A 26,184-nucleotide genomic window follows, 5' to 3' on the forward strand; every position below is an offset into this window, starting at 1 on the left:
TGTTTTCATCCAGAATAAATGACTAGTGTCAGGTTCAGACAAATAACTATTAAACCGCTAACGTGGCTGTGGCTAGCTTACCGTTTAAAGCTTTGATGGACAAGGGGACGAAGGAGTTCCTCAAGCGTTCAGCCTGCACTTGGAGACTCTAACGCCTCTTCCCGAGGGGAGAAGCTGGTACTCTGGGTGGAGGACATGGGTGGGGTCTGAAATGATCTTCTGGGCCTGTCTAGTTATTTATGTCACTGAAGATAAAAGTCCCGTGTGGTGGGATGCTGCCCGACTCCCATGATTTGCCAACCCCAGCTGCAGTGCCATAGAAAATGACGCTCTCAGCTTCAGCGTGGTGGAAGAGAAGAGAGGTTTTCTGGTTGACGCCAAAGGCCCTCGATCTGCAGAGGAAGTGCTACCTCTGTTGGACCCATGAGCAGAAAGTAAGTACTTCGGGTCAGTTTGTTGTGAATGTGTACGCCAAAGAATTTGTAAGAATCAACCTGGGCTATGTTGCAGTTATGGATGAGCACTGGTGGGTGGTCACCAAGGGATTTGGGCCAAACAGCATCTCCTCTGTTTACATGACATGAAGATCCAAGTTTCCTTTCAAATGTGGCTCAAATTTTAAGCAGATTTTTAAACCACCACAGAAGAAGAGGACGCAGCAAGATGAGGTCGTTAAGAGCTGCAGTGGAAGCTCAGACGATGGGAAACCGTGTGGAGAACGTGGTGGAAACCCGACGTTTCTGTTGGTTTCATGTGTTAATCTGAGGAAGGTTCCAGCCTCCTCACGGCTCCTCACAGACCTGACGGTTTCCTCTCTTCAAGCTTCATCTTTTTCAGCGTTTATCACTCAGTCTGTTTTATCCACAGCTGCTGTTACACCGAACACAAGAGGAAACACTTTCACTGCCATATTTTGACTTTTCTCTGAATTTCCTGTGATTCCACTTAATGCGCAAATGCTCATGAAAAACAGCTGGATGGAAACCCACGCAGTGACAGTGTTAACATGCTGATGTTCGGCTGAGGCTGAGGTATCCTGATTATTAGTCCCTAGTATGGGTCAAAGACGTCCATGAACCCTCCGGACCCTGACCTCACACTGACCCTCGCACTCTGCTGCCCTGAACACTGACAGAACTTAAATCATATTGTGTAGAATACAAACATGTTCTGTAGGAGCCGGAGCTGCTGAGACAGCAGGACTTCCTGAAAACAATCCTGACTGAACCAGACTTAGACCAGAGGAAGTTGAAACTCCACTGAGAGCAGCAGCAGTAATGAAATCCTCCGTCTGTGTTTCCATTCAGAGGAAACTGAACCAACATGTGGTGAATCTATTAACCATCAGAAACGCAGCAGCTGAGCTCCTGCTGCTTTGAAGCCTCACAGACTCATTTCAGTCTGTTTTCCAACACCTCAAGTCTAGATCAGACTCTGATAACAGTCTGTCCCGAGTTTGAACTCAGGTCTGTATGTACATAGTTTACCACAGTATATTATGGACGGACTGGAATATTGAGCTGGAGTTTCACACAGTCCTAAATGTGCTTCAAATCCAGATTACACATCAGATAATAAAACTCTGTGTGAGTTTGTAAATACATATATGAGAGATTAAAATTTAATAAAAGTTTGGCGTGCCTCAAGGCTCAGTTCCAGGGCCTCTCCAGATGCTATGGGCCTGCAGAGGGAAATCAGAAGAAAACAAACTTGATTCTGTGTAACAGAAGGGACAGAGGACAGAGTCATGAGAAATTAAATGAGAATGAGAACCAGGCATTTAAGCATTAAAAAAAAAAAAAAGCTCCTGGTTTCTGTGCTTGGCATGTGCAACACAGCTGAGAAGAGTGGAGGCTGAAGAGGGTCGTCTCTGGGGGGGGGGCATGCCCCCCCGGCATGCATGTTAGTATCTTTGTCACCTTTTTCACCCCTGAGGAGGCAGACCTCTCTGGAAAACTTAAACACAGGAAGATTCTGAATGGAGTTCTGCAGCCTCTTTTTCTCTGGTTTCTAAGTGGATTTCTGGAGCTTTATTCTGGAGGGACATCAGAGATCATGATGTCTTCAGCAAGTGGACGTCACTGTGTTCAGACCTGACTCAGTTAGGACTCTGAGTACAATTTGTGACGCAAAAAACAGCGCCCCTCTGGTTCATAATAACGGGTATATGTCAGCCAGCCTGTGTGGCGAAAATAGGTACTGCACTCCTAACGCAAAGACTATAAGTTTCCATCCAACTGTCTTTATGCAAATTTTCAATTTGCACGTAAAATACCTGAGTGGAAATGCAGAAATTTTGAATAGAACGTAAAAAGCGTTTCCTCTTGTGTTCGGTGTAACTGCAGCGACCGGAGAATCGGCTCCACCTGGTGTTGATCTGCTCATGTTCACACAGCAGCAGTGGAGGGGAAAACCGGACTGGACTCAGGTTTTATTTTGATGATTTTCTGGAAATGTAGTTAAAATTTGAGCTAACGGCAAGAAACTAAGTCTGTTTCCATTTCCTTTCTTGTCCACAACCTCACACAAAGGAAACACATTTTACACAGATTTAGACAGTTTGTAGACTCAGGTGTTTGTATTCACAAACTGAAAATGCAAATAGAAACAGGTGAATAGAAACAGACTGAATCCCTCTGTGCACAGAGCGGCTCCATAAAGAAATGGTTCTCCCGGTCTGGTGTGGGGGAACCGGACCTCAGCCCCGTCCAGCACCTCTGGCACGAGCTGGAAGCAGCGTCAGACCTCACAACCCCTGCAGCAGCTTCCGCGGGACCGACTGGACCCAGGAGGGCGGAGGATGATCCTGGAGTCCCGGCCGCGCTATGTTAGCTGTCCGCATACTTTTGGACTTGTGGTGTATTGTTGTATGTTCTGAACAAACAGCCAAATTTTTTTCTTCAACGAGAAACTTTTTCCATCCAGAATGAAAAAACCATTTTAACATGCAAAGACGTCGGAGACTCAAATCAATAACAGACACACACTTTATATTATGGAGTGCGTGTGTCAGTGTGCATGCGTGTGTGTGTGTGTGTGTGTGTGTGTGTGTGTGTGTGTGTGTGTGTGTGTGTGTGTGTGTGTGTGTGTGTGTGTGTGCGTGTGCGCTACATTCCAGGCTGTTGGAAGGTGCGTTACTGTGCAGACAGTAACAAACGATCCGAGAGCAGCTGTTCATCTTCCCGTGTCTGTGTGTTAACGTCTTCTCTGACACATCGGTGGCTCAGACTGAGGGTGTGTGTGGTCGTGTGACAGTCAGCTTTAAAGGGACATTTCACCATGTTCAGCATTTCTCCCCGTACACAACACACAGCACCAGGCAACTTTTCCTGTGGATGTAGTAATTATACCTGCTCGCACCTTTCGTTACATCCTGGTGTCTACGTACTTCTGTCCTTATCTGCACCATGTTAATAACCGTATCATCTGTTTATCCATATCAGCCTACCGCCCCCCCAAATTATTTAATGGACAAGGGGATAATTAGCAGTTTTTTAGAAACCTAATTTCTTAATCAACTGGATTATGCTATAATTTATGCTGCTCTCTGCCTTTATATTAAATGGATTTCTGCTTGTGTTCTTCTTTCATTTTATTTCCGTGGCATTTAAAGAGGGAACACACGTGAAAACGCTTCTGGTTATGAGGCTGCAGTGGTGAGTCCATCCCGTTTAATTCTTTTATTTGAATGGCGCGGGATTTCAGAGCACATACAGTACGTTGAGCTGGGATTTTAATCTCACAGGGAAGTGCTTCCTGTGCACCAGTATCTGGAGTTCCCATGGTAACTGAGGTCAGTTTTGTTGACACTTCCAAAGCATGAATCGATAAACTGAGAAAATAACCACAGATGAATCCATAATGGCAATAATTGCAGCTGTGGAGGGTGATGACTGACACTGTCCGTCTCAGTCATACACCACACTGATGCTCTCCCAGGATGGTACCGCGAGTTTCCTCCCACTGACAGCGACACCCCTGCAGCTCCTCTGTCTGCTGAGTGAATCCAGGAAGTACCAACAATAACTTCCAGACCTCACCGGCCAATCGCAGCTCTACAGTAGGGTTGATTTATTTCATTCACATGGACCAAACAGGTCTGCAGTGCAGGAGACGTCGCGTTTACACGGCGTCATTTTTATTTTTACTTGTATTTTCATTTTTCAGTTCAGTCCAGTCAGGGACAATGGACAATAGTCAACTTCACTGTAAAGGCGCTAGTGTCAGCAAAAGCTCATTTTCATCTGTTGTCCGTTGGCCAGATGTTAAGCCTGTTACTGGATCTCCCCCAAGACTGAGACCAGTACAGACCAAAACCCACCTGAAGTGGCTCTACCAAGGACAAAGTGTCCCAGAGGTGGGACGGTGGATTTTAAGGGTTAAATTAGCCATTAAAAACACATTAAAACAAACAGGTAATATCAGATGAAGAGACCAGCGCAGGGGTGAGCAGATCAGATGAATCAGTGCACAGGATCAATACAAAACACTGATCCGTCCCGTTAGGTCAAATCCCGGACACACGAACTCTCCATAAGAAAGGACAAAGTTCAGGTAAAACGTCAGTTCACTTTCGAGTTCGGTGATTTGACTTCGTTTCTCAAGTTACGGCTTCGAGTTCATCCAATGTAGAATTTTACTTTTGTTAAAGTGACTCAAACGTCGAACTCTTCCCACTGGAAGTTCTCGGTTTACAAATGAACTGGGATCATTTATTGGGAAACTAATTTTTTAACAGTCACAGTGTGCACAGTATATAATAATAATAACAATAACAATAATAATAATAATAGTAATAATAATGATGATGATGATGATGATGATGATGAGGATGAGGATGAGCATGTCAGAAACACCAGGATCTTCCGGTAATGCCCAAATTCCCAGAACCCACACGTACTGTACTCACGACATTTGGGCCTAAACATGTTTATATATCAGCTTGTGCAGGTACAGACGGTGACGAACGAGCGGTTCCTCGGCTGACCGCGGGTCTTCCTCCCGGCCGGCAGGGGGCGACAGAGCCGCTCAGAGGCGGACAGTCCGGTCCGTGTTCACATGTAGCCGAACTAGCTTTGGCTTCTGCTGAGCGGTAAGAGGAGCTAAATTAAAGCGTAAATAAATGAAATGCTGCTTCTTTGCTCTAACAATAGCTCTGTATGTAACATCTGACGAAGAGCCAGGAGAAATAAAACACCGAAGTCAGTCTCCGTTTGCTTGGAACAGCCGCTTGATCCAGCTAACGTTAGCCAAACCAGTGGACGTGCGAGTTCTATCTTAGAATTAGGCGAATTCAAAGTTTGTTCCATTATCAACACAGTAACAGCCCATATTTAACATAAATTAAGATATTTTAGAAATCGGCAAATACCACTTTTAAATTCGGCTTAGATGTCAAACAGCGAATATCGTATTTCAACTACATTTTCACTTTAGTTCGGTTTAATTCACGGAAGAGGCGAAAGTCGTCGCCTGAGACTTAGGGACCGAGGAGATGGCTCCTTTTCAAATTGAATAATATCTCAACGGAGTTCTTTACACAGCAAACTCACTTGTTTATAAAGGTAATAGGCGGGATTTTGAGTTAAACAGGTATGTTTGTTTACAATAAGTGTAGTTGACGCTAAAGTGTGGGACAGGACGGCGAAGGATGAACATGATAAAATATCCGTAACTTGGAGCAGTTTACTGCAGCTTTTTTTAAAGGTTGTAGTTTGAAGGCTGGAGTCACTGTTATTTTACATCTATCTGTACTTTAAACTGTGACAATGGTTTACTACTTTGACTTTAAGTGATATTTTTGAAGCTGTGGGTTGTAATTTGGTCCTGTCATTAATTAAATGAATAACCCCGCCCCCCTTTTTTAAAATTTAAGTTTAAATATATTGATTTATTTATTTCACCCCGTTTAAGGGTCAGTGTTGGTGCCCGGAGGTCAAAGGTCAACTGCTGCAGCCTTCATCATGGTCAGACAGCATCGGAGGACAGACAGGTGAGGAGCAGAACGGATGCCTCGGTGCAGCTCTGTTATGTCTCGTTCCGTCCCTCATTCCAAACGGAGACAGACGAAGACAAAAGTCTAAAGTCTCGCCCCAGTTTCAGACACTGTTAGAAGACGGACCAGCAGACCGAGCCCTTCAAGTTCCTCCTCCTCACGTCATACTTTGCTTTTCACAGTGAAGCCGCTGCCGATGCACAAAGAACACGTCATCTGTTGTATTCAGTGTCTCTGAAACCTGCTAATCAACTGTATTTCCATCCAAGTTTTCCATGTAGCCTCCCAGTACAAAACTCCCTTGAGATATTAAGAGAAGCCAAAGAGAAATTTCAACACAATGAGCTTCACTGGGGTAAATACGGCTTTGGGGACAAGTTGATTTGGTTGCATAAAAACTGGTCGTGTATCTCTGAGGGAGGAGGTGTTTAATAAAGAAGATTTTAAAATTGTCCTTAGTTTATCATACAGAAAGTTACGAATTTTTTTTTTTAATTTATCAAAGAACAAAAGATTCATTTGCACCCAAATAAGAGCCGCTTCACTGCCTCTTCTTATTCTTCTCATTAAGCCAAAAAAATGGCGATATGACTGCGATTTCTCCATCCAGACCACATCAGACCAGGTCTAGATCGGAAACCACTATATCTAAAATTGTCAAATCTGGACTTGAGTAACAGGGGGGCTGTAAAGGCTGTTTTACAGTCTCAGTAGACTCCATTAACTAGACCTGGTCCAGAGTGGTCTGGATGGAGAAAACCCAGTGCTTTCATAATCCTGTTTGGATGTTTTACTGGTTTGACTGTTGGTATCAGGTCGTTCCTTTTCAACACGTTTCCTCCGTCCATTCTTCCTGCAGGTGTTTTCTACCTGCGGCAGGTAACAGCGTGGCGCAGGTTCGATTCCCTGTTGGCACCATACAGAGGAGACAGCGTCCGTCTCACCAGGTAGATATAACCCAACCCCCCCCCAAGCTCCCATGGATCCCTTTCACTTTTCTTTTTCTTTTTTTGTTTTGTTTTCAGGTGACAGGCAGGAAGTGGGCGGGCTCAGGGACAGGAAGTGCTGACAGCCGGCAGTACTGCAGCAGCTCCACCACCACAGAAGAAGAGAGAAGAGATGAACGTGGAGACCTGGTACCCGGAGGTTCAGGAGAGTCAAAGAGGGCGAGATTGGGAAGGTCAGTCAGAGACTTTTTAGATTCATGTTTCCATCCAGTCTTTAACCCAGATACAAGTGTTGACCTGCAGCGCTGCTAGCGCCCCCTAGAGGCTGCAGCATTCATTACGCAGGATGTCTGCAGGTCTGGAGAAGTCTTAAAGGCTTCGAACTCACTTCCCTCAGACAAAGGTCTAAGAAGGTTTAAAACGTCTTATATTTCATTAACAGAGGTGAAGACAGTGACGTCAGTTCTACCTGTTAGTGTCAGGAGACAGTTGTTAGGAAGCTCGTCCACTCACAACGGACAAAAAACTTACATTTACAAGTTTGCATAAACAAGTTAACGCCCCCCAACATTCAGTTTGGTTTCATGAAAGAGATGAAAGTCATTTTCTGTGACTTTTGAGGACGGCTGCTTTTAAAATTTCAAAATAATTGACTGGAGTTTTCTCTAAACGGAATTGGCTGATTAGAGGGCGAGAAGTTGTTTTTTTAAGGTGGGCAGGTATGTCTGTGTTCATTAAGTGTTATTTAAGTCTGGATTCAGTTAACGCTGAGCTGCGGAACGGGACTGAAATTATTTAATAGGTAAGAGCTGAAGTATTTAACTTGAGAGTGGTCAACTTGATGTCAGAGGAAAACATTGTGGTTTTTTCTTCTGGAGTTACTTAAGATTTATTTTACAGATGCAGGTAACATCAGTTTAAACTTTAGCAGTAACAGCAGCACATTACTTTATTCTAATATTTTGGAGGCGGCTTTTTACTTTGATGACAATGTAGACAAAACAAACGCACATCACGTGCAGGTGCGAGTCTATTTAAAAAAGGCCTGCACACACGCTGCAAGCCACAGAATTTATTTATTATTTATTAAAAAAAACAGTGTTTCTGTTTTATTTGCTTAAAGAGGGAATTTAGGGCCCAATCAGCAGCTGATTAGCGTTTTTCTCACAGGGCCATTAAAGTGAAAATAAAAGTGAGTGGTTTTAGTGACATCTCAGTCTGAACCAAAGTGATGGACGGGAGTTACAATTTAACAAGGGAGCAGCAAAAGTAAAAGGAAGTGAGAATTTTTCCGTTGAATGTTTTTCCCACAGACCTGAGGAGTCTGCAGCTCTGGTCCCGGGGTCATGTGGTCAACCAGCAACTGAGAGCTGCTCCACAGGAGGTGCGTTCATCTCAAAACAACAAATGGCTCCTCTGCTCCTGGAAGGGATGATATTTATAGTATAGTGTGTGTGTGTGTGTGTGTGTGTGTGTGTGTGTGTGTGTGTGTGTGTGTGTGGGTGTGTGTTAGCAGACGGTGTTTCGTCCAGAGTTCCTCCTGCTGTCCAGCAGGGGTCAGCAGAGCACAGTGAGGACAGCAGAGCAGCTGAGGTGAAGAAATGATCCTACACTTGGTTGTGACCTCGGTTTATGACTCTGGCGAGTCCTTGTTCATGAATGTTCTTGAATATGTTGTAATATTTCCTGTCTGTGTGTGTGTGTGTGTGTGTAGCTGCAGAGTGTGGGGTCATTAAAGGTCACCATCCAGCGGAGCAGTGAGAGCAGAGAGTTTGGACAGACGGACAGGACAGCAGACAGACAGACAGGTGGACTCCACTGTCACGTCTGTAACCTCACCTGTCGCTCTCTGCAGGTGAGAAACTTCATCCAGTACAGTAATAGAGTATCAGTCCAGTTTTAATTTACGTGAGTATTTATATGTGCTGGGGTACATTTATCTCGCAGCTGCAAGTTGCTTTGGAGATTTTTCCCCCAACTTAAAGAGTTTTCTAAGTTTTTATCAGCCTCTAGAGCAGTGTGTGATTCTTTGGCTGATCTGAGAGCAGGAAAATTCCCTGTTGATTATTATTATGATGAACCAACTTTCACACGGTGACTCTGGAAGATGTGGGACAGTTGTAGAGCAGGAAGGAACAGTTATTTTCATTATTGACTACGCGCATTTTTCCCTCGATCAACTGGTTCTGTCTATAAATACAAACCATAAAATTGTGGAAAACTCTCGTCACAATTTCTGAGAGCACAAGGTGACGTCCTTAAACCTCAGACCAACCCCCCAGAATCTTCAATCGATAATAACCTGAGACCGAAAAAAGCAGCAGTTTCCCACATTTTAGAACCTGGAAATTTCAAATGTTTCTCATTTTTTCCTGAAAAATGAGAAACGATCAATCAATTATCAGAATAGTTGCAGATTCGTTTTATTTTGATCAACTCATCAATTAATCAACTCATCAATTAATCCACTAATCAGTGTGGCTCTAAGCAGCCTCCCATTCTGCCCAGTTAATAATCCAGACTTGACGTAGGTTCATACTCATAACCAGAGCTGTGTGTGTGTGTGTGTGTGTGTGTGTGTGATGTGCGATGTGCAGGTGTTTCACGAACACATGTCAGGAGCAGAACACGTGAAGAAACTGCAGGAGATCACGCACTCAATCTGCCTCAATACACACACACTGCAGGACAGGTATGAACACAGACACACACACACACCTATACTGTTCGTTAGTCAGCCTTGATTACTGCTGATCTGGATCCAGGCTCTCATAGTCCATCCAAAGTGGACTGACATGATCCCGACTGTTCCTCTGTTGTCCTCCAGGGGGCGTCGGCCTGACCCTCAGCACTGGTGCGACACCTGTCAGACCCACTTTAGTGGTGATGTCATCATCCACCGACGGACAAAACAACACAAGGTGAGAGACGGTGCTGATGACATCACAGTCAGCGCTGGTCACCAGCTGCGAAACTTGTTTTGAGGACTTTGGCAGCTGTCTGTCTGTCTGTGTGTCTGTCTGTCTCTCTGTCTCTGTGTGTCTGTCTGTGTCTCTCTGTCTGTCTGTCTGTCTGTCTCTCTCTCTCTGTCTATCTGTCTGTCTGTGTCTCTGTGTCTTTCTGTCTGTCTGTGTGTCTCTCTGTCTGTCTGTGTGTCTGTCTGTCTGTGTGTCTGTCTGTCTCTCTGTGTGTCTGTCTGTCTGTCTGTCTCTCTCTCTCTGTCTGTCTGTCTGTCTGTCTGTCTGTCTCTCTGTCTGTCTGTGTGTCTGTCTGTGTCTCTGTGTCTGTCTGTCTGTCTGTCTCTCTCTCTCTGTCTATCTGTCTGTCTGTGTCTCTGTGTCTTTCTGTCTGTCTGTGTGTCTCTCTGTCTGTCTGTGTGTCTGTCTGTCTCTCTCTCTCTGTCTGTCTGTCTGTCTGTCTGTCTGTCTCTCTGTCTGTCTGTGTGTCTGTCTGTGTCTCTGTGTCTGTCTGTCTGTCTGTCTCTCTCTCTCTGTCTATCTGTCTGTCTGTGTCTCTGTGTCTTTCTGTCTGTCTGTGTGTCTCTCTGTCTGTCTGTGTGTCTGTCTGTCTGTGTGTCTGTCTGTCTCTCTGTGTGTCTGTCTGTGTGTCTGTCTGTCTCTCTGTGTGTCTGTCTGTGTCTCTGTGTCTTTCTGTCTGTCTGTGTGTCTCTCTGTCTGTCTGTCTGTCTGTGTGTCTGTCTTTCTCTCTGTCTGTCTGTCTGTGTGTGTCTCTCTGTCTGTGTGTCTGTCTCTCTGTCTGTCTTTCTCTCTGTCTGTGTATCTGTCTCTCTGTCTGTCTGTCTGTCTGTGTGTCTGTCTTTCTCTCTGTCTGTCTGTCTGTGTGTGTCTCTCTCTCTCTGTCTGTCTGTCTGTGTCTCTCTGTCTGTGTGTCTGTCTCTCTGTCTGTCTGTCTGTGTCTCTCTGTCTGTGTGTCTCTCTCTCTCTGTCTGTCTGTCTGTCTGTCTGTTTCTCTGTGTGTCTGTCTGTGTCTCTCTGTCTGTCTGTGTGTCTGTCTGTCTCTCTCTCTGTGTGTCTGTCTGTCTGTCTCTCTGTCTGTCTGTGTGTCTGTCTGTGTGTCTGTCTTTCTCTCTGTCTGTCTGTCTGTGTATGTCTCTCTCTCTCTGTCTGTCTGTCTGTCTGTCTGTCTGTGTCTCTCTGTCTATCTGTCTGTGTGTGGACAGATTTTATCATAACTGTTCAAGATACAGTCAGAACCTTACAGGTGTGTAGTTGAGATCAAAATGAAGGTGAGTTCAAAGATGGATGTGGTCTGACCCATGAGTACTCGTGTAATAATGTAGTAACAACTACTGAGGACTCCTATATTAACCTTTTGTAGTGACCTCTTGTGATATTACCAGGCGAGTTGTACAGTAGAGCGAAGTAAAGAAAGACTCAGCTTCAGCTTTTATTTGAGCTGATCCAGACCCGTTAAAAAACCCCAGATCAGCTCCGATGCCGATCTTCAGGGTCGGCGTCGGAGCTGATCACAACACTATTAAAGATTATGAAGCAGCAGTTTTGTTACTGACTCGTCTTCTCACTGCAGTTTACGTTCCTCTGTTTATGTCTCTCTGATCCAGATGTGCAAACAGCTGTGTCGTCCCTTCTGTCCGGTGTGTAAACGTCACTTCAGGACTCCCAGGAAGTTTGTGGAGCACATGAAGTCTCAAGAACACAAACAGCAGGTCAGCAGGGGGCGCTGCAGAGCCTGGGAGACCCCACCCTCACACGCAGGTCTGGGTTATGTTAGAGAAGAGCTGGATTGTGCGACGTGCTGCTCGACTGCAGCTGGTTTTGATTTGGTTTTAGTCTTTTGATGAAAATGTGAATTAGCTTCAGTCAAATTTTGGTCCTTTGATTTTTGTTAGTTTCAGTCTTATTTTTGCAAGTGACATGTTTGTCCCATTTTCATCATACATTTTAAATTTTTATGTCTTCAATGCATTTTGAGGCTACGGCTGTCAGCATCTGTGGTTACAGTTACCATGGTTACAGGTGTGAGTAGTACAGCCTGACTCACCTCAGTAAATCTAGTCAGCCTTTCCAGACTCGGTCCGTTTGAACAGAACCGCTCTCTCTAATCTCCGCTGGACCAGTTGTTCCTGCTGACCAGTCAGGTTACCGGGGAGTTTTCAGGAGAGCTGACAGTTGTTGTGTCGATTTAACGGGACAAACGAACACAGAAAAATCCTCAGCTCAGGAACAGAGCAGAGGGGGAGTGTGATTCCCTGTCCGTCTCCCCCCAGGTGCACCTGCAGGACGCTCAAGAGGAGGAGCTGATCACTGTGGACGCTGTCGGCTGCTTCCAGGAGGAGGAGGAGGAGGAGGAGGAGGAGGAGGAGGAAGCAGCAGTAGCTGATGATGAAGAAGAAGAGGATGATGTACGAAAAGAGGCAACAGAGGACAGAGTGTGTGAGGTACAACCTGGTGTCAACCACAGTTTGTTACTTTCATGGACCCGTTTCATTTGAGTGCAGCTGGTGGCAGCATCGAAAAAGAATGATCACTCACAGATAAATCTGATTCCTGCAGTCTCACACATTAGAGCTGGGAGACAAGTCCGATTCACGTGACTACCAACTTTAACTTTTGTTTTTGCATGATGTGTTGAATGTCTACACTGTGATGGACAACCTGTGGGAAAAGGTCCTTTTGCCTAGAAACACAAACTGTGGGTGTCAGTGAATCAGGGAGTTGACTTTTAGTTTCTCTTTGACCTGAAGCTTTGCATTAGTGCACAAAAAAATGGCTTCAAGTTGTCAATCGTCCCCAAGAAAAAACAAAAACCAGACGTAAGTCCTCAGCTGCGTCGTCCAGCTGCAGGTGTCAGTGAGTGGAAACGATCTCATCTCGTAAATATGGTGAGACAGGACCCTGAAACTGAATTCATCGTCCTTCACTAAGAGTTTGACCAACCTTGCTCTTTGACTCTATGTTGAACCGTTATGACCTGGTTCTTTATTTTAAATGTGTATCAGGTGTTTAGGTGTCGTCTGCAGGTCCTGGAAAGATTTGAAAAGGTCTGAAAAGTATTCGAAGAGTTAAAATGATGATGTTTTTAAAGAGATTCAAGGTGTTAAACTCTGTGTGTGTGTGTGTGTGTGTGTGTGTGTGTGTGTGTGTGTGTGTGTGTGTGTGTGTGTGTGTGTTGCAGACAGGTGACACAGAGGCGTATGACCCCCACATCACATACGGTAGGTTGCTGTGGTTGTTACAGGGCCTGTGGCTGTTGAGGTTAAACTGTTCAAATGAGCTGAGTGATGGAGCTTTGGCGCCCCCCGGTGGACGTCTGCCGTCTGATCCTTACATGAAAACAGTGACTTTGGATTTTATTTTTAAATTTTTTAAAATTGTATTTATTTATTATTATCATTTTACCTTAATTTAGCCAGAATATTCAGTATTAATTTAGATCTAAATCTGTTGTATGAGAGACTCCTGGTCTATTCATGTATATTTACAGCGTAATACACCAAGTTTTGCAATAGAATCAAGAGACTTGACAATTGATACTGAAGTTTAAAAGACGAGATAATAGAAACAATTCCGTCTGTCTCTGTCTCAACAGGAAGCAGTTTTGTGGCTCCCGTGTCTGGTTTCCTGTGTCGACTCTGTAACAAGTTTTTCCACAGAGAGACCACAGCACGACACACACACTGCAGGACGCACACACACTACCTCAACTTGCAGGTAACGCATACACACGCGTTTGTACGTTAGTAGTTATGGGGGCCCTGATTGAGGTAACACCCCCCTGAGCCCCCGACCCGACGGACTTCAGCCCTGTGTGGAAACAACCCTGCTCCGGTATCAGTCTGCAAAATGGCGGCAAGGTTTTCCCCAGAATTCTGGGGGGCTCAGGCGTTCGGTGGCGGGGGCCCTAGAAGATGTAATGTTATTTGACTAAAAACTTTGCATTTTCACATCATTACCATTACGACATTTATAAAAACGCAGCACAGGTTGTTGTTTTTCACAGCAACCCTCCACACTGAGTGAAAGTAACGCTGGTCAAACAAGACTTCCGGTGAATGGATGCAACTTTCTCATCCTCCCACAGACATCTGACAGTGTCTCAGCATTTGGCTGCTCAACAAAATGTCTGTAGCAGGTCGCTTTCTCAGTGGGCGTAGCCACTTTCCAGCTGAGTTACTGCAGCAGTTGATTCCTCTCTGAACCATTTCCTCTGACACTCGGTATCTTTCAGGCTTCGGTCTTTCTGAGCTCGTCGTCTGCATCAGCTGTGATTCTTGTTGCCGTTTGACAGACTCTCTCCCGTCGGAGACGCTGTGAACTCGTCTTCACTCGTCTTTTCTTATTTAAAACAGAAGCTCCTGCAGGTTAAACAGGACTAACCAAACCCTTTTAGTGCTGACTGACTCTGACAGACTCACAACAAACAGACTGAAGACACTGGCTAGCTTAGCTACATTAAGGCTACAAGCAACCCATAATGTATCACTGTAAAATACAGTAGTTACACTGGTACTCTCTAAGTTCTAAAGGAATATCTCATGTCAACATGTAGCAGTAATTACTGTATCTCATCCTGAAATATAAGACGTGAGGGCAGTTGAATGAGACCCCATAGAGAGGTGTGTCTGAGGAGGGAAAGCCAGACCTCGTGCTCGTGGGTCAACACTGGCGACTCTGTTCTACAGGAAGTAGCTGAGGTTTGTCATCAGGTTCTTTTACGAAGAAAAGTCACTAAAGGGTCTGAACAGTCGGTAAATCCAGCGACAAAGGCTCTAAGTTGGCACCACTGCCTGTAAACGATCCCTGATGACGCAATAGAAACTGTTTGAACCAATTAATTTTGAAAGAGAAACGACCAATGAGGAAACTCCAACACTGGAAGTCTGTCAGCGATATTCGGTTTATAGGGCTGGCCCTGCTGTTGCAGTCCAGCCAAATGGGTTCAGAGACTTTAGGAAGAAAATCAATCTCAAAACTATAAAAGTGAGGGGGACCTGACCCCCCAACCCCCGGGGAAACCCTTGGTTGACCCACTGGGGTCCTGACACAGAGGCTCCAGCAAAATGTGTTGAACCCAGCTCAGCGTTTGCCGTGATGCGGCATCCAGTCAGGTTCATTCAAGGTCACATTCCTGGTAATTACTCTGTAATGTGAACACTGTGTTTCTGCTGTTTACCTGGTAAAGGTGGAGCCAGAGATGTAATGATTGTCACTGTCACAGCGCCCTGTCACTACTAGAGGCTGCTACACTGTCTGTTTTATAACCTCTGTGCAGTGTTTGTTAAACCTTCGTGTTCATGGATCCGTGACTTAAAGTGGATCAGATTTCATCACCTCACCTGTACGTCCAACAACACACACACACACACACACACACACACACACACACACACACACACACACACACACACACTCACGCACGCAGGTACAAACAGCTGAGTGTCTGTTGTTTCATGTTTCAGAGCCACAGAGCTCAGAGGAGAAACTCCGACAGTGAAGGAGAGACGAGGCGAGAGGAGAAACATGACGCCGAGGACACAGCTGCTCCGACCTGACCTGCTCAGACCGTATCCCACAATGCATCTGTGTATCCAGGTGATGGACCGATGACGATGTCATCCTACTGTCTGATGCACGTGAAGCACAAAACACATTTTTTGTTCATGTGCAGTATTTTCATCTGCTACATGTGTTCGACCCATCGACAGCTGGAAAACAACTGAACTATCTAATCAAAGCTCGCCATCATTAAACAGGTCGGCTCACAGCGTGCGAGTGTGTGTGGGTGTCTTTATTGGATGACGTTTGAATAATACTGTGTGAGTTCACACTCACGAGAAAAGGACCCGATCCGTCCAACTCTGACATGTGATGGTCATCGGAGCCCCAGCAGGTCAGCGCGCCACCGCCGGGTGTCTGCAGCTCTTTAAAAGTCTGAAAACGCTTGGGATTCAGTTTCCTCAGAGAAGGCCTTAGAGGGTTTGATAGTCACATTTCATTCATAAAGAAAACCTTACAAAGAGCTTTACAGAGAAAAAGTAAACATAACAAATCTTCAGCGCCATTAAACACCACCCAGCAAATAAAAGAGCAGTTGATTTACTAAAGGTCCTGGTTCTTAATCTAATGTTAGAAAAATAATTTATGAAAAAATGGAGGCATAAAAATCAAATCCATAATAGTTCCTGCACAGTGCTGCCAAAAAAACCACACCCTTTACTGTTGATGTGCAGCCAATTATAACGGGACAGCAACTAACAATTATTTAATTATCTTCATCCTCAGTTAATCTGATGATTGTTTTCACAGTCAGTCAACCGGTTGTTTTGTCTGTGAAATGTCTGAAAATTGTGAAAATGCCTGTAACAGTTCCCTGAGGGCCAAGGTGATGCATTCAAGTGTCGTGTTTGTGAAAACCCAGAGATTCAGTTACTGTGAGAGAAAAACGGAGAAACTAGAACCAGTCGATGTACATTTACAAGAAAACACGATTAATCTATTCTAAAAATAGTTCATTTTCTGTCAGTCGACCAATCAATGAATTGTTTCAACTCTATTAAAGCTGTTAATGTTGGTTGATCAAGATATATATTGATCAGATATGACTTTTGTGACCTTTTCTTTTCAGCCACACCCAAAAAAACAAAAATCACACGTAAAAAGAAAAAGTTACAGGGGGAGGCGTGTCTACTTACTTTTGTCCTTTTAGAATGAAGTAAAAACATTTTTCACCTCTGATCAGTTTTGGTTCTGTTGCATTTTATTATCCTAAAAACATCTGTAATGTAAAACCACTAATATTCTGACTGATCACGCTGATAAATCACAACTGGACATAAATATAGTTATAATATTTTATTTAGTCTGGAAAATTAGTTTGAAAGATATTTGACAGTCCACGTGGCATGCTTTACCCTGCGGAGCCCACAGGGGGCGCCCTCCCGTAACTCGCAGGGGATTGTGGGTCGGAGGCAGCGGCAGAGCATCATCATCATCATCCTCGGCAGGCCGCACCGGGACTCTCTCCACCGGACTTGAACCCGAGCTCAGCACCGTTTCCCCGCGCCGAAGTGCCTTAACAGCGGAGAAGAAGATGGGCCACGGAGACCTGATGAGCCAGGCGGAGGACGTAGCGGACCAGGTGAGCTCCTCCGCCCGGGAAACACACACGGGGCTGGGACTCGAGCGGGCAGCGGCTGTCCGGTTGTAGTCCGCTGCTTCCGAGGTCCATTCAAAAATCTGTTAGTTTTATGCGGCTTCGTACGCGGAACACGCCACGAAGTTCGGCGAACTTGTTGTTCGCCCACGCAGCACTTTCCTCCTGTAAAAGAAACTTTTCTCAACTTCTCAGCCAAACCGGACACTTTGTGGAAGGAGGAAGGTTTTTATAAAACATGTTTTTAGTTTTGAGTTGCTTGTTGCAGTGAGAAGTGGCTGCTCGTGATGTGTTCGAGGCCTCAGTTGTGTCCTACCAGCTAAGAGTGTCGGCAGATGAGCTAGGAAACTTAAAACGCACTGATTTTTACACGGAGTCTGGTTTGACGTCCGCGATGCGGGTTTTAATTTAGTCGGAGCTGATGATACAAACACGAAAGAGGAGAATTTCTCTTTGTGGCTGAATCCAAAGCGAACACGGCGGGTTTTTTCTCTGTAGCAGTCGGTTCCACAATATCCGCGTGAAAGAAACGAGTTTAGGAGGAAAGGTCGGTTATGTTCCGTTAAGGCCGGTTACACGTCTGTCGAAGGGGGGTCGGGGTGAAGCTATGCCCCGAGTCCCTGACAGTTAGCGAGGAAGTCCGAAGTTGACAGATTTCCTCAACGGAAGTTGGCGGATTTAAACGATCGTTTTCTGTCGCGGAATGAAACGACGTGAACCGAAAGGCGAAGTGTTAAAACGTTCATCGTTAACTCTCCTGTCTGAAGCACGTTTCCGTTGCGACAGTTGTCGGTTTCAGTCCGTTTTGGTGAAACGAACCGCAGCTTCTGCCGCAGCCTCGTACAGGAAGCAGCCAGAGGATGTCGAGCGTCCTGACTCTGCCACATACACAGGCTGAATGCAGCTGCTGCAGCTGCCGCTCCTGCCGCTGCTCCACCTGCCGCAGCTACCGCTCCAGCTGCTGCTCCAGCTCCAGCTACCGCTCCAGCTGCTGCAGCTGCCGCTCCTGCCGCTGCTCTGGCTGCCGCAGCTACCGCTCCAGCTGACGCTCCAGCTACCGCTCCAGCTGCTGCAGCTGACGCTCCAGCTGCTGCTCCAGCTGCTGCAGCTGCCGCTCCTGCCGCTGCTCCAGCTGCCGCAGCTACCGCTCCAGCTGCTGCTCCAGCTGCTGCTCCAGCTGCCGCAGCTGCCGCTCCTGCCGCTGCTCCAGCTGCCGCAGCTACCGCTCCAGCTGACGCTCCAGCTGCTGCTCCAGCTGCTGCTCCAGCTGCTGCAGCTGCCGCTCCTGCCGCTGCTCCAGCTGCCGCTCCTGCCGCTGCTGCTGCAGCTGCCGCTCCAGCTCCAGCTGCCGCTCCAGCTGCTCCAGCTGCCGGTCAGGGCTCAGTTCAGCCTCTCTCTGTCCGGGAGGATTCGCCGCAGACTTCCTGACTGTCAGCTGTTGTGTAGCTGTCGGTGAGAGCCGCACGTCAGGGTTAAAAAAGTCCCTTTTCCCGCGGCTCTTCAGGGACAAACCGTGTTCGGAGGCACTGAGAGCGTCTTGGGGAAACCCCTCCCCCAGTGTCCTCTGATCTGTGATACCCGTCACCTGCTGTCCAGCAGCAGGACGTGTGGTCACGTGTGGCTGCAGTTACACGTCGGGGAAAAGGAGAGCAGTGAGAAGCAGGTACAGCCTGCGGGCGTATCGATCAGTGATCGATTGCTGCTCGTCCCGGTCGAGGACGACGATAAAACTGGATCTTCTGGGTTTCGTCTGATGACGTGTGTGTGTGGGACTCCCCCTCCGTCCTCACCTGTCGTCTTTCAGCAGCAGCAGGAAGTTTTACACCTGAGCGCCGAGATTAGGTCATATGTTGTCAGACCGGGGCCGTTGAAGCTCAGATGCTTTATTATCTGAATCTCTGACGTCAGGGGAGTTTGTAGTTCATCCGGTGGTGATGATGATGATGAAGAGGAGGAAGGAGACTCCGCTGACGCCGTCTCGGTCGCGTATAAAGGTTCATTACAGAGAAGAACGGCGTCAAGCCGAGCACCGGCGGGTCTGCTCCTGAGAGGGTGTGAAGCCGATGAACCGCTCTCCCCTCAGCCTTGGCCACCGAGTCTTGAATAGGACAGTTGTCTTCCTAGGACACGTCTCCAAGACATGGTTTAGTCCAGACTGGGAGGCCTCCTCTGGGGTCCCCCGACCCAGGGCCTCTATGAGAACACGCAAATCTATCTCTGCATATTTAACCACACACCTCAAGTTTTATTTTACTCTTTGAATGGGGTCTGGATTAACCTGCTGAGAGGACAGAGACACCAGTCGTCCAGTTGTCTCCAGGGTCCCCTGTAGTGCACCGCTCCAGTGTTTGCACAGAGACTTAGAGACAGCTGGAGCTCCCGCTGGACAAACACTGTGGCCTCTGCTCCGCATTGGATTCTGGTCTTGATGTGGAAACACACAGCACATTAAAAGGTCTTAAAACTGGACGTGGACACAGGACGCCCCTACTGGACGGGGTCGTCGGTCGTCCTTAACGTTTTACTCGCTGTTACACATTATCCAATGAATCTGAAAGGAACTCATCTGCCAGAAGCAGCCGGTGGGTCGGGGCAGGGCTCCAGACTAACTTTTCCACTGGGAGCACTGGTGCCAACAACCTTCCCAGGTAGTCGCAGCCTTTTTAAAAAAATGAAATTAAATGAGATGTAAGTCAATTAAGTTGTTTTATTGTGAAAGGGAGTTCCTCTTCCGCTGTGCTGGAGGCAGAGTTGAACTTTTGCTTTTGTGATTCTTTGTGTCGTCAACCGTGAAAACTGTCGGCAAACGATCAATCAATTATCAGAATAGCTGCAGGTTAGTTTTATTTTGATCAACTCATCAATTAATCAACTCATCAATTAATCAACTCATCAATTAATCCACTAATCAGTGTGGCTCTAAGCAGCCTCCCATTCTGCCCAGTTAATAATCCAGACTTGACGTAGGTTCATTCTCATAACCAGAGCTGTGTGTGTGTGTGTGTGTGTCTGTTCGTGTGTGTGTGTGTGTGTGTCTGTGTGTTCGTGTCTGGGTCTGTTCATGTGTGTGTGTGTGTGTGTGTGTGTGTGTCTGTGTCTTTGTGTGTGTGTGTGTGTGTGTGTGTGTATGTGTGTGTCCTTGTGTGTCTGTGTGTGTGTTTGTGTTGGTGTGTTTGTGTTTGTGTGTCTGTGTCTTTGTGTGTTCGTGTGTGTGTGTGTGTGTTTGTGTGTACGTGTGTCTGTGTGTTTGTCTTGCGTGTGTTTGTGTGTGATGTGTGTGTGTATGTTTGTGTTTGTGTGCGTGTGTGTGTGTGTGTGTGTGTGTGTGTGTGTGTGTGTGTGTGTGTGTGTGTGTGTGTGTCCTTGTGTGTGTGTGTTTGTGTTGGTGTGTCTGTGTCTCTGTGTGTGTCTCTGTGTGTGTGTGTGTATGTGTGTCCTTGTGTGTGTGTTTGTGTTGGTGTGTTTGTGTTTGTGTGTCTGTGTCTTGTGTGTGTGTGTGTGTGTGTGTGTGTATGTGTGTGTCCTTGTGTGTCTGTGTGTGTCCACAGCCTTGGGTTTGTCCTTGTGTCTCTCACTGAATGTCTCCGTCTTTCTTTCCCTGTGTTTTGTGATCGTCTGTTTCCAGCAGACGCAGGAACATTCAGACGTTTTCATATTTTTCATGTGTCTCTTGTGCAGCCGAGTTTTATTCAGACTCTCGGGGTTTTAAATTCTGGTGGAGATCCAGGACCGGATGTCTGCAGGTCTGGAGAAGTCTTGAAAGGCCTTGAAGACAAAGGTCTGAAGAGGCGAAGACAGTGACGTCAGTTCTTCCCGTTAGCGTCAGGAGACAGTTGTTCGGAAGCTCGTCCCCTCACAGCGGACAGTGTTTATTTTTCATTGGTTAGTCCGTCCATCCGTCGTCTGTCGCTGAGTCCAGGCCTGGACCCCAGAACCTCCTCTGTAGGACCCCCAGACTGAAAGAGACACGAAACGACTCAAACCGACGTGGCCGTGTCTCTTTGTCTTGGTTTTGTCTCTTTTAAGTGAGCTCTCAAAAGAGACACTTCATACAGAGGCCCCCGACCCCTCAGGGCCCCGGACCTGTGGACCCTCAGTGGTCCATACACGGGTCCAGGTCCCATTAACTGAGTCGGTATTTCACGGAGAACAAAAATATGGTATAAAGTTGGACGAATTTGTCTCACTGGTCACATTCAGTCTCACTTTCTGAGAGTTTTACATCCAAATGAATTGAAACTCAAAGTCGCCAAATATCCCAAATCTACTGAAGCAGAATTTTGGGGAAATGTGTTTCAAAATGTTGCAGCAGAGGTTTATAAATAATACTAATAATAAACAGTTGTTACAGATGTTGTTATTGATACGTAGCCTTAGATACACAGCGTGTGATTGTGTCGGACAGGAAGGAGAAACGCGTTTTCTCTCCCGTAACGTTGAGGCTGAGCTCAGGGGAACGTTTATCGGTCCCGTCAACGGTCGTATCGATCACCGACCGGCAGAGTCAACGACAGCATCAGCTCGACGTGTCTCGGCCTGGCCTGCTGTCGGGACGGCTGAGGGCGGGGTTTAACAGAGGGGAAGGTGACTGAGCAGAGGGTCTGATAACTGATGTGGTGACAGATCTGTCCCCCCCCCCCACCGTAGTTCCTCCGGGTCACCAAACACTACCTCCCCCATGTGGCCCGGCTCTGTCTGGTCAGCACCTTCCTGGAGGACGGGGTCAGGATGTGGTTTCAGTGGGGGGAGCAGAGCGAGTACATCGACTCCACCTGGAGCTGCGGACGCTTCCTCGCCAACGTCTTCGTCCTGCTCAACCTGCTGGGACAGCTGGGTAATATATGTACACACACACACACACACACACACACACAGCGATGATGCTGGAAAAACTAATTCACCCTGATTATTTAAGACCCTGGATAGAGGGAGACAGAGAGAAAGACAGAGACGGAGAGAGAGAGAGACGGAGAGAGAGAGAGAGAGAGACAGAGACAGAGACGGAGAGAGAGAGAGGGAGACGGAGAAAGAGAGAGAGAGGGAGACGGAGAGAGAGAGGGAGACGGAGAAAGAGAGAGAGAGAGAGAGAGAGAGGGAGACGGAGACAGAGAGAGAGAGACGGAGAGAGAGAGAGAGAGAGAGAGACAGAGAGAGAGAGAGACGGAGAGAGAGAGAGAGAGAGAGAGAGGAGACGGAGAGAGAGAGAGAGACGGAGAGAGAGAGGGAGACGGAGAGAGAGAGAGAGACAGAGACGGAGAGAGAGAGAGGGAGACGGAGAAAGAGAGAGAGACGGAGAGGGAGAGACGGAGACGGAGAGAGAGAGACGGAGACAGAGAGAGGGAGACGGAGAGAGAGAGGGAGACGGAGAGAGAGAGACAGAGAGAGAGACGGAGAGAGAGAGAGAGAGAGAGAGAGACGGAGACAGAGAGAGAGAGACGGAGAGAGAGAGGGAGACGGAGAGAGAGAGAGAGAGAGAGAGGGAGACGGAGAGAGAGACGGAGACAGAGAGAGAGAGAGAGAGAGACGGAGACGGAGAGAGAGAGAGAGAGACAGAGAGAGAGACTTTACAGCAGCAGTCGCTTCACATACCTTAACTACATACATCAGGTATAGAGAGAAAACAGAGTGAAGACGGACCCATAGCTACTCTGTGCTGAACAACACTGTTCAATGGTGCTAATAGAATTTCCAGAACCAGGTCTGGACCGTACGGACCGAAAACCGTCTCTCGGTATTGTCAGGCTGAATGACGGTACGATGGCGATAGATTTCTCCCTGTTGTGAGTTACGGTCACAAGAACTTCTATTGAAACAGACTCTGATCAAAATAAAAGACAAAGACAGGTTTTCCTCAGAGCTGAGAAACATGTAAATGAGGAACCGTGTGACCCAAAAAGCCAGTATTAATAAAACCCGGCGTCCTCCGTGTTTCCTGGCGGCGGAGGACGGCGTGGCATGTGACCGATGTGTCTACCGATGAAGACGTGGGGGCGGGGCTGGGTGGAGAGTGGGACAGAGGAGAGAAACAAACTCCGGCGCGTTTTTATGGAAGAAACGCTTTGTCTCATGTTTGGAAATATAACCCTGTCCCTTAAAAAGCCAGTTCACCGCCCAGACCAGCAGGCGGAGACATGGAGCCGCACAAACCGTGAGAGAGCAGGTGAATCTGATGCGTAACAGGTGCGATAAGGTGATGAATGAAAATCCAGGTGAGCGGCGTGTCAGGAGGAGAAACTGGACGTTCTGGTCCCAGTGGCTCGCGACAACAAGCCGCTCGCTAATGTGAGTAAAACGTTAGGGTGGGTATTTGAAACGTCTCTGTGACGCTGCGTCTCTGTCTCTGCAGGTGGCTGCGTGCTGATCCTCAGCAGGAACTTTGTTCAGAACGCCTGCTTCGCTCTGTTCGGGATCATCGCCCTGCAGGTACATAAACCACACCCGGGTCAGGTCAGCAGGCGTCGGCTCCGGCCCGACCGCCTCTGCTCGCCTCTCGGTGACGTCTGACCATCTTCTCTCGGAGTTGGATTGTTTCTGTTCTTCCGGACGACGCGTGAACCCGTAGCAGGTTTTCAGTTCGTTTGAAATGAAGTCTACGCAAAGCGGCGAGAGAGCGCACAGAAAGACGTTCTCTTGGTTGGGTCTTGACTGACATTCTCGTTCCACTGAGCAAAAAGAACATTTCTGCAGCAGCAGAAAAGTAAAAGTATCATAAAATTGGCGAAAGTGGCTCCGGGATCACGTCAGACAAGAAAACTACAGAGTACGGGAACTTTTCTTCCTCTCCAAAACCAGTGGAGTAGAAATAAGACCAGAAAAATCCCAGTGCAACAGCCACTTTCAGACACACCATTAAAAAGTGTGTGAACCTCATATTTAATGATTGACCCGCAGCTGCGGGTGCTGCCGGTCTCTCGTGGTTCTGTCTCCGGGTTCACTTGCACTTTGAAAGTCACAGTTTCACCTGCGTCCGTCGGTGCATAAAGAGCATCGGCTCGTATCTGGTGACATCGGCTCTGATCGGTTCCTGTAACTAACTGGACGACACCTGTCTCCCGCTCTTAATGTGAAAGTCACAGTTTGCTCCTGTCTCCTCTGCAGACGGTGGCCTACAACATCCTGTGGGACCTCAAGTTCTTAATGAGGTGAGTGGGTGACCTTTGACCTGTAGGTCATTTCACGCTTAGTCTCTGATCCTGATGTTTTCCTTCTGAAGAAACAGCAACTTGAACATGTGCTGACCGATAAGTTTCCACTTAGGACTTTGCAGCAGGTGTCAGCTGATATTTTTACCAGAAGAACAGTGAATCACATTTGACTGAATTTTAAAATGTAAGATTTTCAAAGGGAAGTTTTGTACTAGAACTGTACAACCAAGGCGATGGTGATCAAATCTCACGAAAATGATGATCTTTAGACCACAAATTGAAATTGTGTCCCGCCTCCTGTCTGCAGGAACCTGGCGCTGGGGGGAGGTCTGCTCCTCCTCCTGGCCGAGTGCAGGGGGGAGGCTCGCAGCGTGTTTGCGGGAGTCCCCTCCCTCGGCCATCAGAGTTCTCCGAAGCACCTCCTGCAGCTGGGAGGTCGAGTCCTCCTGGTCCTCATGTTCATGACGCTGCTGCACTTTGACCTGAGCCTGTTCAGTGTGAGTCTTCACGACACGACACACAAATTAGCGGTTTATCTTAGGGCTCAATGGGCTGAGCACAAAGAAGGTTACTGAACAGTTGTTAATGTGAAGAAGCTAAAGACAGAGACCGTAACGGAGTCACTTCTCCCAGAGTTCTCGGCCTTCAGCTCAGTCTGGAGCTCCACGTTCTCTTGTTCTCACTAGAAAACGGAGAAAACCAGTTGGAACGTTAGGCGGCTACGCTGCATGAGAACGAGGTCTCACCTCTGGTAAGATTTTCAGTGATGGTCTGTCAGCAACTCTGACAAAGACTCAGAGCTTCCTCGAAATCACCCGAAGGAAGACTTTCTTCCCCACACAGATTAGATTTAGATCCTGAACGTGACTCTGCCAGTCTGGTTTCAAACCCTGTTGTAAGCTACTGACCTGGTGTTCAGATCCTGCAGAACCTGGTGGGTACGGCGCTGATGGTCCTGGTGGCGGTGGGATTTAAGACCAAGCTGGCGGCTCTGACTCTGGTGGCCTGGCTGCTCTGCATCAACTTCACCTTCAACGCCTTCTGGACCGTCCCCTCATACAAACCCATGCACGACTTCCTCAAGTACGACTTCTTCCAGACCACGTCGGTGATCGGAGGCCTGCTGCTGGTGGTGGCCCTGGGGCCCGGGGGGGTCTCTATGGATGAGAAGAAGAAGGAGTGGTGAGGGGGGTGGATGAAGGGGGGGGGGCTGGGAAGAAGAACTGATGCTAAAAAGAGCAGGAGGAAGAAAAGACTGATGGAAGAGCGGTCAGTGTGTCATCCGTTTATTCTGTTCATCCTGGAAACGAATAAAAGATCGAGATTCCATTTCTGCGTTTCAGCAGCGGAAATGGAAGAAAAGATCAGTTTTTCTCTTTAAATGGCTTCATGATGTTTCAGTGTCTCATGTTTCCACCGTTCCCAGTAGAATGGCTCCATATCTAGACCAACAGCGTTGTGAGTAATACTCAACAAATCGCTGCAGAGCTGATCTGAGGCCTCTGCCTCTGAGGGTGAGGGTGAGGATGAGGAAGCTGTGTGCTGGGGCTGTGGGCGTCGCAGCGTAGAGACAAACTGACGGACTCGCCGTGTGTCGAGCGGCGTGGAGCTAGGGGAGACCGGTTCTTGTGACAGAATTCAAACCACAGATTGTCGTTCAGCAGACACAACGAAAAACACCAGAAACACTGTGTCCTGAGGTTGAGTTTGATAAATCCACATGAGGAAAACCCAACACGAGCGGACTCCATTAGACCAGGGACCAGGTTCTACAGCATCTGATCAAACCCGAAGCCTTCTGAATCCCTTAGTGAATCTTTTGAAGTCGTTTGTTTCGTTAAAAAACCTTCTCTTTTTATTTCACTCAGAAATAAAGAAACAAAACTCATTTCCACTGTTTTATGGAACCAAAGATGAAACTTCATGTTTCAGAATGTGGCTTCTTCTAATCACGTTAATAACA

The 26,184-nt window shown here is 47.2% G+C and overlaps 2 protein-coding genes across 5 annotated transcripts; both read left to right on the top strand.

The window, feature by feature from the left end:
• The first annotated feature begins 4,973 nt into the window (after positions 1–4,973).
• On the top strand, positions 4,974–15,687 carry ciz1b (cdkn1a interacting zinc finger protein 1b). 4 transcript variants are annotated; one of them, XM_040156485.1, is made up of 15 exons: positions 4,974–5,092; positions 5,914–5,992; positions 6,855–6,942; positions 7,021–7,175; positions 8,256–8,326; positions 8,456–8,535; positions 8,657–8,797; positions 9,540–9,634; positions 9,770–9,863; positions 11,525–11,629; positions 12,191–12,361; positions 13,099–13,138; positions 13,513–13,634; positions 15,196–15,261; positions 15,383–15,687. In XM_040156485.1, the coding sequence occupies exons 2-14, from the start codon at positions 5,964–5,966 to the stop codon at positions 15,232–15,234; spliced, it is 1,230 nt and encodes a 409-aa protein (XP_040012419.1). In that variant the 5' UTR covers positions 4,974–5,092; positions 5,914–5,963; the 3' UTR covers positions 15,235–15,261; positions 15,383–15,687. The 4 variants fall into 4 exon arrangements, with proteins under 4 accessions (XP_040012419.1, XP_040012416.1, XP_040012418.1 ...); XM_040156482.1 differs by lacking the exon at positions 15,196–15,261; XM_040156484.1 differs by lacking the exon at positions 15,196–15,261 and having other exon boundaries at positions 8,459–8,535.
• A 1,203-nt stretch (positions 15,688–16,890) lies between these two features.
• On the top strand, positions 16,891–25,407 carry surf4l (surfeit 4, like). Its single transcript, XM_040154286.1, has 6 exons — positions 16,891–17,061; positions 21,724–21,910; positions 23,423–23,499; positions 24,175–24,218; positions 24,529–24,718; positions 25,141–25,407. Exons 1-6 carry the CDS (start codon positions 17,014–17,016, stop codon positions 25,405–25,407), a joined length of 813 nt encoding a protein of 270 aa, XP_040010220.1. The 5' UTR covers positions 16,891–17,013.
• The last annotated feature ends 777 nt before the right edge of the window (positions 25,408–26,184 follow it).

This window comes from Xiphias gladius, chromosome 19 (assembly GCF_016859285.1).
Source record: "Xiphias gladius isolate SHS-SW01 ecotype Sanya breed wild chromosome 19, ASM1685928v1, whole genome shotgun sequence".
Taxonomy (NCBI): domain Eukaryota; kingdom Metazoa; phylum Chordata; class Actinopteri; order Istiophoriformes; family Xiphiidae; genus Xiphias; species Xiphias gladius.

Bases quoted from the DNA above. Each gene is read 5' to 3' on its own strand.
- ciz1b (XM_040156482.1), top strand. From the start codon at position 5,964: ATGGTCAGACAGCATCGGAGGACAGACAG. The intron at 9,635-9,769 runs GTATGAACACAG...GTTGTCCTCCAG, and splicing joins ACACACACACTGCAGGACAG to GGGGCGTCGGCCTGACCCTC. The intron at 13,139-13,512 runs GTAGGTTGCTGT...CTGTCTCAACAG, and splicing joins TGACCCCCACATCACATACG to GAAGCAGTTTTGTGGCTCCC.
- surf4l (XM_040154286.1), top strand. From the start codon at position 17,014: ATGGGCCACGGAGACCTGATGAGCCAGGCGGAGGACGTAGCGGACCAG. The intron at 17,062-21,723 runs GTGAGCTCCTCC...CCCCCACCGTAG, and splicing joins CGGAGGACGTAGCGGACCAG to TTCCTCCGGGTCACCAAACA. The intron at 21,911-23,422 runs GTAATATATGTA...CTGTCTCTGCAG, and splicing joins CAACCTGCTGGGACAGCTGG to GTGGCTGCGTGCTGATCCTC.